Source organism: Thermobia domestica, chromosome 5, assembly GCF_964235325.1.
Source record: "Thermobia domestica chromosome 5, izTheDome1.hap1.1, whole genome shotgun sequence".
Taxonomy (NCBI): Eukaryota; Metazoa; Arthropoda; class Insecta; order Zygentoma; family Lepismatidae; genus Thermobia; species Thermobia domestica.
Window position 1 is genome coordinate 5227901 of NC_137458.1, and position 16315 is coordinate 5244215.

Below are 16315 nucleotides of genomic sequence, written 5' to 3' on the forward strand. Positions count from 1 at the left end.
AATTTACTCTTCATTTGTACTCTCGTTTCTTATAAAAACGATTGAGTTCTATAACCTTTTTCTCTTAAGAATATGGTGAAAGTACTTAGAAATTACTTTTTTTTTCTTTTTTGCTGTAGAATAACAGTTCAATACTACATAGACGTAGTGTCTCATGTGCTATTGGACCATTTCCTCCCCTAACAAAAATTACTGGGTACACGCCTCTTTCAGATACATTAATAAGCGTGTTTCAGGGAAAATAAATCAAAATAATAAGCTAAACAAAAGAATATCTACTTTATGATTAATAACTTTTAGTACATAATACTTTATGTATTACATATTAATACTTTATATACATCAAGTTTCACCCATACAGAGAAAGAAAAAAGGAATAAATTATTAACAGTGCAAATACTGAACTCGTGATGGCTTAAAAAACAAACAAACTTAAAACGTCTTAATTTCCTTTTCGAGCAAAAAAAGCATTTCCTTAACAAGTATTTATTTACAATAATCCTTAAATCACAGTATATTTGTTTACAGTGTATACAGGGTGTTTCAAAAATTTGTCACAATATTTTGGGAATAGATTTCTTACATCCACGTAAGAAAAAAAGTTCATATGGATCTGTAATCGGAAATGCATAGTTTCGGAGTTATAGGGTGCCGAAAACGTGAAAAAATGAACTTGAAAAGTTCATAGTTCCACTACTATAGGACCGATAGTAGTCGGCTCAAGACATCACTGAGGAACTAGTACGTGAACTATCCAAATATTCATCTTTCAGAACCTCCAGTACTTGCACGATCATTTTTAAAGAGGCTGTTTGGGAGTAGTTGATCACTCTCCACCTAGCTCTCTAAAAATTGGTACAATCCGCGACAAAAAACCTGCAACATGAGGATGTAAGTTTATTGTGAAACTACACCTAACAGCACAGGGAATGAACATAACGTCTAAGTGGAACGAAACACAACAGGTTAAACCTCGGCCTCCTTCCGTGCACACTGATTTTGGAGCAAAAGACTTCGTCATTTCACAATAAACTTATATGCTCATGTTGCAGGTTTTTTGCCGCGGATTGTACAAGTACTGGAGAATTCTTAAACATGGATATTTGGATAGTTCACATACCAGTTCCTCTGTGATGTCTTGAGTACGATTAAGTCCCACAGTAGTGGATCTATGAACTTTTAAAGTTCACTTGTGTCACGTTTTCGGCACCCTATAACACCGAAACTATCCACTTTTGAACACAGGTCCATAGGAACTTATCTTCTTATTTTCATGTGAGGAATCTATTCCTAAAATATTGTGACACATTTTTTGCAACACCCTGTATATAAATATACTTTGCTTCTGCGGTACCTTTACACAGCCTATATTGATACAATATAAACTCTCAGATAAGGATTATTTAAAGAAAACATACGTCATTTTTACTCATTCCATCATCTATTGAGTGATGCTGAAGTGTGAATATTTTTGTTTTTAGAATACACAACCTCAACACATGTAGAGGAAGGGGGTAATGACGAGCGGGACCCCACATCACATTTTACACTATGCAAGAACACATTTTGTGTGTTAGAAATATCTGTCGGTGATTCTTATTTTAAGGCTCTGACAAAAGTCGTCTCTGCGTCACATATGTGGATCTTACGTAGTATTTCACGAAGAAGCATCCTAATTAATGCAATCAATTACCTGTAGACAAATGCTTTCGAAATGTTGACCTGATCCCTAAAGTAGAAGGATTTTTAACTTTCTGCGACGACTTACGAAAACTCCAAGAATTTTCTGCAGGTATTTTAATAATGGCATAATAAAATAACAAAATTTCCATGCGCATAAAAGGTAAAACGTTTTTACTTTTCAATTTTTCTAATTTTTTTTTTTTAAACTTCTAGGCTTCTTATTTATAGAGAAATATACTAGGGAGCTTATAGGACTGTAATAACTGAATAACTAACCAATCAAGAAATCCCCACATATATTTAGTGCGTCCAAAGTTTATAGGTATATTATCATGACTATCAAACGTTGAATTGTTCTAAATCGTGTATTATTTATGGAGAACAACATTCTTTCTTCAGCTGTAATTTTCATTTATAGAGAAGACGATCTTTCTGAGACAGTAACTTTTAGTCTAAAGGTTAGTCAATCTTTCTGCAGTCCGCATTTTCTTTCTGCGACATTGTCGCACCGTCGCCTGTTGTTCTGCTTTGGGGATCCTGATAAGAGCGTAGACCGCCATATTAACCGGAACTGAATCCCTATATTTATCATCATCGGAGATTCCTGAAGATACCACACATAAGAATCATAATAATCCGCACACAATTGAAGGATTGAAACGAACTCTGCAACAACCGCAGTTGACAAGTCTGATGAAACATTAGCCTGTTGTGTGAGCAATTTGGCAAGACTATAAACAGAACAGATACAACATACAGACGCATCCATGTTTACGATGTTTCGTACTTAACATCATTCATATAGATGGAATGTGTAAAAAAGATAGGTGAATTTTAAACTACAGCATCGTTTAGTAATGACCCTATCAATTCTATTAGCAAGAAGGAAATTCACTCGGTCCGGAGTTTACCAGAAACAAGACAACTTTTCAATCCTACTCGCTTACAAAAGAAGTAGGTAATTCATTTCACTACATATAAAAATTCACCCTATTAGTTTGAACCTGCAAACATTACTGCACAATAATTTCAATGTTTCCTTTATATTTCTCAAGCTGAGAAATCTAATTTCACGGCAAAGATAAGAAATGTGATGTAACTAAACCTTTTTGAAGGAAATCATAATTGTAACCCATTATTATACGTACATACCCATAATAGCATTACAAAAACACGAAGTAACACACAAACAAAAAATCTGTTTCACAGTATTTGTACCGCTGATTCGAGATAGATTAACCCCCAAAATTTAAAATTTCACAAGTTACCTTTCCAGTACGGTCCAACCATTTTTCAGTCACGAGGGTGAACTTTAAGTTCTTACTACAAGTCGATACCAACATTCGGCTACTCTACAAATTTTATTCAGTTATAGCTTCTAGACATGATACAAAACGTACCATCACTATTACTTTCCCTTCCTTGCACAAAAGACAGAGGCAAGGTGAAATACTGTACGAACTTATAACCTACGTAAATTCTGTCAATAGCCTATTTGAAGCTAAACAAAACAATTTTCTTAAAACTATGTTAGCTGGAATGCTTACTTGCGTCTGTAAATCCCATTCAATGGTTCCCTGTTTCCATTTCAAGGTTTTCAATTTCTACAAATCCTATTTGTACCTGCGACTATTAAGAAAAAAAAAATATTGCACGGCTCCTAGTGGAACTTCGGATGCTTCTCAGACATAATAAAATTCCAAAATTGTCCCCATTTTAAATTTGGTTCTCAAAAAAGTAAGAAGTCGCTTTGAAGATTCCGAAATGCCGATTCAAATTCTGGACCTTTAGAATGTCGAACTCGGGAAATCACTCTTAATATTATACCCTCTGATGGATGGTATATATAATACACATACTATTAAATTAGCGTATCTGAGTTCACTTTTAATTTTATTGCACAATTTGAAGATTTTTAGGAGATTATTTTGATACTAAGTCAGTGCCAACTTTTTGGTAGGAAAAAAAATGTAGTCAAGCATGGGCAAAAGATAAGATTTTGATCTGAAGTTAACAAGTATTGTTAACCTAGTTCTTGAAATATGCCCTGTCATACACATTCGGGTGATCATAAGTTCAATACTTTTAACAAATTTCCCGAACACAAGCAAGGACCAAAAATAGTGTTGGATGTTCGTGCCCGGCTAAGGACCGCCAGTTAGACCATACTGATTCAAGGCAAAGGAAAACTATCAGAATGCACTCTAAAAATGTAAGAAGACCAATTTTACATTACAATGAAACTTACTCTTTTCCTCAAATAATTAGAACCCAAATCAAGCATATAACCTGCAGTAGAAGACTCAGTTGCTCGACTACTGGAAAGTAGAACCTCCACGTTCTAGTTGCCGGCGGACGCTTTACATCTGAGCTACCAGCTGCACACTAAGCTCTCATTGCTAATCTCTTTCCAGCCTTAGAAAAAAAGTAATGTAAACAAACCCACCTGATTACCAGTGGGTCAATGACCAGTGATTGGTTGTTGGTCTCACTGCACTAATATCCTACCGTAATATAATCCCTACTACAATAATAATTTCAAATAAAGAAATCTGAATTTATCCTGCATTTTGTGATAACAAACGCAATATATATAATATTTAACAGATGTAGCTTTATTTCAATCTCAGTCGTTCTTGGACATATAGTATTTACTGCGGTCGCGCGCCTACCCCGCTCATTTGAAATTGTAGAATGCAGTTTCATGGTGACGATGAGTGGCAATAATCTATCTTCGTCTCGTGTTATAAAACACAAAAGAGGACAACAGGAACAAAGGCAATCTCGTTTGCATAAAGATTTAAGAAAATACACATTTCCAACATAGCAGTAGTCAGTGTGTTAATTACTTCCAAAACAACCGTAGCCTTAGACTGGAAATTATGCGACGACAGTAACCTAGCTGACGACCTTGCTGTTCACATCTCTCGCTAGCGAAGCACGTGTGAGTCGCGGAGTAATACACTTTGCTTTGTTTACGTCTAATTTGTTCTAAGGCTGGAAAAACTTTAGCTCAAAAGTACGGCCCTCGCTTGGAAAGCTCAGACGCGGTTTTGATTTCCCGCCAGTCCAGTTATCAGTTTTTCTGCTTATAAACCTTTTACCTTATTTTGTAAAAACTAATAGCATATACTAAATAATACAACTGATTCATATTTTGGAAAATAGATATTACATTTTCTGACTAGGCATTAAAAAGCTACTCTTGAAATATTTAACAGAATTTGCGCTTTCGAATATATGTATGACACATTATGTGTATTTTTAAAGGATCTCTCACCAACTTTAAAATATATGGTTGAGACAATTTTCAAGTACACTAACGTCTCATACTAACTTCCAAAATCCTCTGTGGTAGTAACTACTGAAATCTATATTCCGGCTGTATTCGTAAGCCGTATTCAGAAAGAAAGAAAAAAAAGTTTAAAAGTGGATTCAAGTCTGTCAGCCATAAAATGATAAATGGCAATTTACAGAGTATTTAACACCACACGACCAAATTAGGCAATTGACCAATTTAACAGCTTCTTAAATATATTTAATTGATCCGAGCATTTAAAAGCAACCATGGTACTTTATTAAGATATAAAGCACAGTGTGAGTATATTTTTATTAAGATAAAACTAAACAAAACAAAACACGAAAAGAATCAAAATTCGACGAAGAAAATTTAACCAACATATGGCTTCATTAATATACAGGGTGTTTCCAAACAACACCAACAACCTTTTGGAGGTGTTTTCTGACCAAAATAAGACAAAAAGTATAGACCAACATAGGTGCACAAGTGCTTCCTTTCAGAGATATAGGCTGCCGAAAACGTGAAACAAATGAACATTTAAAGGTCCATAGCTCCAAAACTGTGTTACCTACCGTAGTCGGGTCAAGACTTCACTTAGGAACTAAGATGTGCGATATCTAAAAATACATGTTTGACAATCCTGTATTAAGGGAGTTTGGTTACGGGCATATCATTTGAAGTACTCACTACCAACCTCTATAAAAATTGTTGCGGAAGTACCGCACGATTGTCAAACATTTATTTTTGGATAGCGCACATACTAGTTCCCAAATGAAGTACTGACCCGACTACAGTAAGTCCCAGTTTTGGAGCTATGGACCTTTAAAATTAATATTTTCATGTTTTCGGCAGCCTATAACTCCGAAAGGAAGCATTTATGCACCCAGGTTGGTCTATACTTTTTGTCTTATCTTGATGCCAAAAATCACCTCCCAAACGTTGTCGGCGTTGTTTTGAAACACCCTGTATAGTCAGCAGTATAGACCATTAATATTCGTTTGATAACAAGTAACCCATACACGGAAAAGGCAGGTGCTTCGGTTTCGAAAATCACTGAAAGCTTACTTTAATATTTATATCCACTGCTTACCACCACTTTCTTCATGAACAACGCTGACGACTATCACCGAAATACAGAATTTAATGATAACACAGAGGATTTTGAGATAAGATTAGTATTTACAATATAATACAGTATAATTACAACTTCTATAATGATTTCAATTCTCATGATAGGAATGCTTCACTTTAAAGTCCTTGCAACTTCATAAATACAACAAATGTAACTCGCGCATTACAGAGAAAAAGGCGCATAATCACAAGAAAATTCATTGTATCGTTTTTCTTTTGCAAAACTTTGTACACTCAAATGGCACCATATCAGCACCACTTTTCATATATTTTTTCTTATTATAAAATTATTTCTTATTCCATGGAGAAAATATATTTATACAAAAGTTGCAGTCGCTTCTATCATGTGTGAGAATGTGATATTACCAACCACGATATCACAAAGTAGAACAAGAAGATAGGGTAGACGGCTAGAGCTTTTCGATCAGCTGGTTGACTATCTCCAAGAAACACAATCGATGCTGAAAGTACGAAAAAATAAACAGTAGTGAAAACACACAAAAACATATGAAAACACAAGTATGTCAAATCACGTTAGCGGTAGTAATTTCGTTATAGTTGGGACATTTTATATACTTAAAAAGAGTGAGGTAGCAGTAGTACATGAAAACTCTTGTCATTAAAAAGGTATAAACGTTGAAAAAAGTTGGGAAGCGTGAAGGATTTAAGTATGTTGACCGACGATTTTAGTTTCTCATTTGTTTATTTGTTATCGAAGTTCCCACATACGAGGGGCGTCCAACAAGTTATCTACCTTCATAGGAAGGGAAAGGCGGACCATAATGACGACTGACACGCACCCCAAGGCCACGGTGGGAACTCCGCTGCGCAATTTGAGGTCAGTTGGAGCAACACAGTGTTTGTGTTAAGCTGCGTAGCGAATGTTCGCCGGATGCAGCTGTCCCAAGACTTGTTAAGACTTTTTTTTTTTTTTTTTTGACGAGAACTAGGACAAATTTCTGGCTCAATTGGTGACAGGAGACGAGACCTGGATCCACCATTGGGATCCTGAGGACAAGCAGGAGTCCATCCAGGTCCAACAGGCTGTTTTCCAGTGGTTTGCACGCCATGACAAAGACTATTTTTTTTCTCTGGGATTTCTTCCTTGTCCACAAAGTGGCGACGGTGCACAGACTTCCACGGAGATTACATCGGAAAACAGTGATGACCAGATGAGTCTATCTGCATTCCTTCCTGTCTACGTAGATAACATTGGATGCCCCTCTATTGCATCCATCATTGATTATTATTATAAAGGCCTCCATGGGGACTACATCGAAAAACACTGGCGACCAGGTGAGCATATCTGCATTCCTTCCTATCTACGTAGATAACTTATTGGATGCCCCTCTATTGCATCCATCATTGATTATCATTACAGAGCCATCCATGGGGACTACATCGAAAAACAGTGATGACCAGGTGAGCATATCTGCATTCTTTCCTGTCTAGGTAGATAACTTATTGGATGCCCCTCTATTGCATCCATCATTGATTATTATTATAAAGGCCTCCATGGGGACTACATCGAAAAACAGTGATGACCAGGTGAGCCTATCTGCATTCCTTCCTGTCTAGGTAGATAACTTATTGGACGCCCCTCGTATAACTGCAAGACACATTTTTCACTGGAAACAAATCCATGATCGGAGTAAAAGATGGTAAAGAAGTTTACGAAGGCCTGTACGTTTACCGGAACCATGCCAGTATTTACCTGATAGGTTTTAGGAAATTTTCAATAATAATAATAATAATAAAAGAACACAATTGCCGACTGAGCAATTCTAATCCGAAACCTCTTGGGTACGAAATGAAAAGCTAATCCCTTACTTGTTAAAATTATTAATCTTATAGAAATATCTCTTCACATTTTCAAGTGGATGAACTGACGTATTTTGTTCAATGTCATGCTTATTATGCTATCTTTACTATTTTACACTAATAATATGATCTAAAAAAAAAAAAAAAATACTATTTACATGTAAAAATGCACTCATAGTAAAAATGCACTAAGTTAAAATACTGGACGATTATGCCACTTTTGACCTGAGTTCAGTACTTGCACAATGAAGGAGGGAGAGGTTACTAAGTAGTCTGTCACCATTATGTAATGCAGTAACACTACTACAGTGTCGTATTATTCATATTACCTATAGACCAATTAAACAGAGATCGGACTGTGGTCCTTCGACAAGTCTGATGGTCTTATCGGAGAATTACTGCACATATCAGATGTAGCACGTCGGTAGTATCAAATGCGAATCGGTAATAAGTACCATGCTGATAAATAATGGTAAAATGAAGATATCTACGTGTAGAAGATGCATGTTCGGTGATGTTTCATGTAATGAACCGAACATGCATCTTCTACATGCATCGTTATGTAGAAGATGCATGTTCGGTTCATCACATGAAACAAACAGCACAGATACTTTCAAACATCTACCCACATATTGCCTGTGCTAATACGTTACTGAATTCGCACCTACAGAGGATCTGGCGTGTAAATAATTCGGTTGTTTCTTCCTTTTATTAAGACATGAAATGTGTTTTCAATAGAAGGACATTAGATTGTCAAGCACAGCAGCTAGGCTGTGGTACAAGCCATGTGATCTGAGTCGAAAGTACCGACTTCAGGAGAGAGAGAGTGTGTGGCTGTTCTGGATAGCGTAGCAATTAAGGCATCAGCACGTTATGTCATTCTCTTTCTCACTGTGTGTGTTATTAAATTCGCATTTACAGACGATCTGGTGTGTTTAATATTCAGCTGTTTGCTCCTTTCATTAATATAAAGCTATGAAGCATTTGAGTTCACTCTGGCATTGAATCATTCATACATATGTGAGGTTTCGATTTAAAAGCAATCCCTCTCTGGCTGTAACTTTATTTGTTAACAGATTTTCAAACTTTTTTTTTGTAGCTAATAAGCATTTATATAATGCACTACTCACTTTTTGACATAGTCCCCATCGCTTTCCGCACTTACGCCAACGCGTGCCTAGTCGGGCAAACCCGTCGGAAAAGAATTTCCGTTGTAATCGATAGCTCTCAGTTTGTCGTCAGAAGAAAAGTAATGTCCCCTAACGTGTTCTTTCATATTTGGAAAGAGGTGAAAGCCGCAAGATCGGGGCTGTACGACAAGGATGGTAAGACTTCCTCGAACTGCAGGTGCTCCATCCCCTTTTCCGCGACTGTTGTGTGGACGGGCGTTGTTGTGCTGCAGAATACGGTCCAAACCCTTCCGGACGTGGCACAACTGTGCGCGGATCTTCTACAACGTTTCCACATAATGTCGAGAGCTTATCGTGATTCCTTGTTCGAAGAAGTCAATGAGCATGATACCTTGAAAATAAAATAAAATCAGGGTTCCCACTCTCTTTCCCAAAAACATTTCCAGGACAAATCAACAATTTTCCAGGACTTCGACACAGAAAGATATAACACGATTGCAACTGTAGGTTCAAAACTCATAACAATGAAATGAAAAGTACAGTAGCTTATGCAGTGAATACTAATGCAAGTACAGTATTAATACACAATAATTAAATACACAAAGCGAAACGTACTTTTTTGTTTTTTGCCTCCCTTCTCCCTTATAGCCACCCGATTCACCCACATCCAGCACATATATTTTCATTCTTTCTACATGACATTTTAATTTACAAACAAATTTACAAACCTATTTTTCGTACATATTATCTTGATTGCGTGACATTGTGACAGATATAATTAGAAGAAGAAAAAAAAGAATTATATTACATAGTTCTCAACTAAGTATGGAGTTGTGTGATATCCTCATTTATAGACATAATCTCTTTCTTCTTTATCGAAGTTGCTCTACGGATAGCATTTTGACTTTGTCAATAAAGTAAAGCAAGATTTCTGCTCTGCTTCATGTACAAAGCTTTTCTTGTTTCCATCAATTTCCTTTTCTTTCTCTGCAGCTGCTGTACATTTTCACTTATCTATTTCCTCTTGCTCTGCACTTGACTCTCTCTTTCAACAGTCCTTATTTTCCCAGCTCTGCCATATATCGCTGCCTTGCATGGAAGGCACGATGCAGCATTTCTTTCGTGATGTTGATTGAAGAAAGGTCTTTATGGGAAATGTTATCATACACCAATCTATGGAGGATAGATACCGATGCAAAGCAGTTTCTGGAGAATAGTGCTAGTGAAGACAGCATCCAAGAATGGGTTGGCAGACTAGTGAATGAAAGAAGAAGAGAGAAGTTCTCCCAGCCAACTACCCTGTCGGCAGAAAGAAAGCCCACCAACCACCCATACATGCAGGATCATGACAAATTATTATTCAGCATAAAAACAGGAACAGCAAACAAAAATAGCAATCAATTAAAATCTTCATTATAATTATGAAAAATCTGACATTCAGTATTTCTGTAAATTTCAAGGACAGAAATGCATTTTCAAGGATATTTTCAGGTTTTCCAGGACGAGTAGGAACCCTGTAAAATAAAATAAATATAAAGAAAGTCACCAAGACTTTTCCTGTAAAGCTTCTTAGGAAGTGGAAATGAGCTAGGATAGTACGACAACGATTGTATCTTGTTCTCGAGATGAAAGTGATGCGCCCATGATTCATACTCCGTGAGAATGCGCTGGAGAAAAGCCTCACCCTCACGTTGGTACCGGTCCAATAGATCTGGCACTCTTCTATCCTCTGTACTTTGTGTTCTTGCGTCAACATCCACAGGACGCAACGAGCATACACCTTGTAATACCCCATCACTTCGGTTATGATAAAGTGCGCTCTTTCTAGGAAAATGTTGAGTTCTGGAGAGATATGTTGCTGTTTGTTTCGATGGTTATCGTGAATCATTTAGTCGACACGATTTCGAGGCTGCTCATATAATGCAGTGAGGGGTCGTCCACTACGGGGTTGTTCAAGCCAGTTAACAAATAAAAACTTTACAGGCACTACTTTTCAATCAAGCCTCGTACATATGCAGAAAGATTTCAATAAAGCAGTTTCGTTCATGTTTCCTGCGTTTGTAATGTAAGAGAAAAGATCTTCAAGATGGATATGTGGAAATGTCAGCATGAAGTTCATACCATCTGTACACTTTACATTTAAATTTATTTTTCGGTTTAATCCTTTTTTATTAAAAATAAAACTGGTGTAAACTAGCCCAACCCTGCTAAGTACTGAGTAATATTCGATGTAACCAATGTGCATAACTGCTTAATATGTAATCACCTTTCTTATATATATATATATAATTTCAATGTGATTAGAATGCTAGAAACGAATAAAACTCATTGCAAAATATTAAATTATTGGAAATTAATAATTTGTTTCAAAGATTTCTATTTAATACTTACCAAATGTTGCCCACCCAAAACCAATCATTGTGACTACAAATCTGAGGATAAAGAGAGCAGTGGTCTGTTCCGCTATTAAGATAATCCTGCAAACAATTAGAGCTATGGTTGTAGGTAATAAACAGTAGCCCAAGACACAAACACTTTGGAAAAATGAGCTGGAAGAAAAAACAAAAATACATAAAAAGTGTGAAATTATTAAATAAATAAGAATATATTAGCAAAAAAATAATTTCTGAATGTTTTAGTTGGTAATTCCGAAATTTCTTCGACGGCTTTGGAGATGTCTACATCACACTTTATGACGTAAAAATGTAATGATTAAAACCTGTTAATATTTATTTTTGGGAGTCCTATTCATGCGGTTTTCTTCAATGTGGTGCAGTACAGATGAAAGAAAGCCGCACGAAAAAGATTCCTATAAATGAAATTAATAGGTTATAAGTTAGTGCACTAATATTACATCTATATACTTTAAATATTACATAGCTCATAAATTATATCTACTGGGTAAGTAAACATCTACCAGTTCCGTATTGCGGAATATTTATTGTTTTATACTGTTGAAAAAAAAGTAACGATCTTCGTTTAAAAAAAAAAAAAAAAAAAAGAAAGAAAGAAACGACCTAAGTTTTGTGACACTAGCAAGTACCCCAATCTCTAATCTTTAAGCTTTACGTCACACGGTTATGCCGGCTAGACTAAAGGAGACAGTGATGATGAGAAATGAATGAATAAAGTGAGGAAACGGGAGAACCCGAGAAAACCCACGCATATGGTGTTTATTCACTACAAAGCTCACTTGGCGCAAGCGGAGATCGAACCAAGGACCCCAATGCACCAGAGGTGAACGTTCTACCACCCAGCCACCGTAATAAGTGCCCAAGTGAAGCACCTGAAATATCGGAAAGAAACACAATTGGAAGGAATATTAATTGGGTGAATATTCTATTAATTATTACAATGTGTTCCATACGGTGAATATGCGGTCACTGAAACACACTTTAGCTTTATAGCATAAGAAAGTTGAAGTTTCATATTAAAAAATCGTAACTAGATCTTACGTTAACCTACTTTCCGTTATATTAGAGCGTTTTTAAATATTCCATCCAAAATAAAGCAAGTTTCGTTGTCTCACACTCCCATTTTCTCCCAAGAGAATATTTTGTCTTATTGCCTGCTTTTCTGTCTTTAGTATGACAGTATACTTCTTAGATACTAAAAATTGCGACATATACCTCATTTTTTCCCCATAGCATTGCATTCAACAACCATTGAGGGCTGCGGTGGTTCATTGGTAGACTGCCAACCTCTAGTGCGTGGGGTTCCTAGTTCGATGCCAGCTCGCGCCAAGGGGCTTTTGATGTGGACACACAATGTGTGCGTGGATTTCTTCTCGGGGTTCTTCCGTTTCCTCCTACTTTCCTAATTCCATTCATTATCATTATTAAGCGCTTCCCTTAGGCTCGGAGCATAATCTGGAACGTTAAGCTAAAAAATATTGAGCATATGGAATGATCTAATTCAACTGAGATAAAGAAATTCTAATGCACAATCTAGGAGGTTACAGTCCTTCATGACCTGAAGACAATATGTATTATCAACATACTACAAGTAGCTTCGTTTGCCCGCTTCTCCGGACAAAAATAAACTGGTTACATTTTAAATACACGAGAAACGCATTTTATTCGTCCGGTTTGACACGTACTCTGTCACCTGAAAATTCCCTGAAACAATAGTTACTTTCATGATGCTTATAAGACATTTAATATATATATATATCTTTAATGAAAAGAAAGTATTTGAAATAACAACAACGCAAAATTCAATTCATTCGAAATTTATGTGCTATTCTCCATTGAAGTTCAATGGCTATTTTCGTCTCAGGTAATAATAGCTCGATTACAAACACCTTTTCTTTTTTAAATGTAACTGTTGCCTGAGATGTGTTATCACACCACAAACCATAAACATCTGTTCAGTGCTTCTTGCGAGATGCCACCAAAAACTCCTGACTACTTCAATTTTAATTATATAGACAGACGTTTATATTAATTTGGATGAGGAATTTTAGGAGCATACTTGTATTTGGATTAGGATTTATTATTATTATTATTTTACACCAAAAACAGCATTCAAGATGTCAAATGTTATTTTTAGTTGGGAATAGAGATAAGTGTCCAGCACCTTTCTTTTATGGGCTCGTTATTCCCTTAATCAGGCATACGTTCTTTGATATTTACTTTAGTGATACTACTAATATTGTTGATACATATTAGGAAAATGCATCTATTTTAATATAAGTTTAGCAATGGCAACAGCGCGTCTTCTCGACACCACACCCGTGCTGTTTATGACTTGTTTGGAGTGTTATTTTGAATGTAATTAGGATAAATTATCTGCTTGGGTACAAAGGAAGCCGGCTGGAGACGATCTGAATGTGGGAAGAATACATACGAAAGTGGATAAAATCTTGAGGGTATAAAAGTAGGTTCATTTTTCTAATACGTAAAGACCGCATAACTCGTGGAGGTGGAGTGATGATTTGTGTAAATAATAAGTGGAAGAGCAAGAGAAGACTGGATCTCGAACGGGATTGTGAACTTATTTGGGTGGAAGTATTTATTCCAAAGCGTCGTTCTGTGTTTATTGGATGCTTCTATAGACCGCACAAGAACACCCCCAAGCACATCTTAGAAGCTTGCCATGACTCACTGTTGCATGCGTTGTCACACGGTGACGTCATCCTATTGGGTGATTTCAACCTTTCCATCACGTGGCAGGACAGCAAGCATGGCGTCGCTAAAGATGGAAACGACAGTTATTTCATGGACAATTTTATTCATGGACTTGGTCTAGGTCAACATAATATGCATAATACCCGCAATAATAGCAATCTTGACTATATTCTATCTAACTTAGAACCTCGTTGTGTTGTCCCATGCAGAAATCTTTTTCCCTCGGATCACGATTCCTTGGATGTTTCTTTCGATTTCCTCCCCTCCCCTACTACAAACCAGCCCCTCAAAAGTAGGTCACAACTTGTTTGGAAGAAAGCCCCCTGGGGTGACATCTGCCGGGCTATTGAACTGTTTCCTTGGTGTTTGTTAGAGGTAGGAAGTGTTGACGACGCTGTGGACTTATTTACATCTGTTGTCCACTCAGCCATAAAGGACTTTGTGCCGGTGAAAGCATCAAAATCGAACAGGTTTCCGGTCTGGTACGACAATGAACTTCGTGAACTTCTTAAAAACAAAAAGCTTGCCTGGACTCTATGGAAATCACATCCGAGTGACTACACATACAAAAACTTTGCTAGAATTAGAAGTCTTGCCAAGAAGGTACAGCGGCGTAAATATTTTGAATACATGGACTCAATTGGTGATTTTACTGTTAGTAACCCTAAAGTCTTTTGGTCTGTAATTAAATCTAGAACAAAATCTCCGGGCATACCGGCAACAGTTCAAGATGAAAATACTGAAGCGAGTGATGATCAAAGACCAGACCTCTTCAATAACTACTTCTGCAAAACATTTACTTCCCGTCCCTCTACGACCCATCTCCCCCCTCTCCACCCCATCTGTTCGGACACCTTATCCATTCTCTCTACCACCCCGGGCGAAGTTCTGGCTCTCTTACTATCGTTATCTCCACATAGATCACTTGGACCTGATAAAATTAGTCCTCTCTTTCTCAACAAAACTGCTTCAGTTATTGCGGTTCCTCTATCTATCTTATTCAATAGATGCTTCAAGGAAGGGTATTATCCCACCAGTTGGAAACTAGCTCACGTGACCCCAATATATAAATCAGGACTTAAAGATCATGTATCCTCCTATAGGCCAATATCTCTTCTTTCTGTAATATCAATTATCTGTGAAAAAATAATCAAAGACAGGCTACTTAAATTCACCTCACCTTACATCCATAGTTCTCAGCACGGCTTTCTACCGAAAAGCTCAAGTCTCTCAAACTTAAGTACTCTTCTTTCCTGTGCAGTCAAATGTATGAATAACAATACTCAATTAGATGTTATCTACTTTGATCTCTCGAAGGCCTTTGATTCTGTCAGTCACATTCATCTTCTTCATAAACTCTCCAATAGATTTAATGTACATGGCAAATTTCTCTCTCTAATCACAAGCTACTTGAAGGACCGTAAACAGAGAGTTGTTATTTCAGGGGCGACTTCTAACCCCCAACCCGTGATCTCAGGGGTGCCTCAGGGGAGTGTACTTGGGCCTCTGCTGTTTGTCCTGTATATGGATGATCTCTACACGCACTTATCAGCTCAACCTAGTGGCCTTCTCCTTTTTGCTGACGATTGTAAGTTATACAGAGAAATATCGTGTCTCCATGACACAATTGCTCTACAGGAAGACATAAATTACCTTACAGGCTGGTGTGAAATGTGGCACTTGAAACTCAACAGTAAGAAATGTGACAGTATTACTATTACTTTGAAAAAGTCTCCTGTTCCCTCCACATACCACATCAACGATTCCCCTATCACACATTCTGCTAGTCATAACGATCTTGGTGTCATCTTTGATTCAAAACTCACCTTCTCTGACCACATCTCCTCAATACTAAAGAATTCAATGCGCATGTTGGGACTTCTTTATCGATTCACCGAACTACGCACTGTTTCTTCATTAGCAACTTTTTATAAGACTTTAATAGCGCCCAAGATCGAATACTGCTCTCCCATATGGGCCATGGCAGCACCTACACATCTCTCCAGACTTGATTCTGTTCTCAATTTCTTCATCGCTATAGTCCGTTTTCGTGTTCCTGCACTTCGAATATTATCTAAGAAGGAGCTCTTGCGACATCTTAATATTCAGACTCCTGAAGT

The 16315-nt window shown here is 37.0% G+C and overlaps 1 protein-coding gene across 1 annotated transcript in view; it reads right to left on the reverse strand.

Moving 5' to 3' along the window:
- Positions 1–260: 260 nt before the first annotated feature.
- The window catches only part of LOC145685699 (protein YIPF6), a 32225-nt gene continuing 16170 nt past the window's right edge, over positions 261–16315 (reverse strand). The window contains exons 6-7 of the mRNA XM_081758141.1: positions 11458–11615; positions 261–6576 (exon numbers count right to left, since the gene is read on the reverse strand). Of these exons, the coding sequence (XP_081614267.1) occupies positions 6458–6576; positions 11458–11615 (277 nt within the window). The 3' untranslated portion in view covers positions 261–6457. The remainder of the gene's footprint in view (positions 6577–11457; positions 11616–16315) is intronic.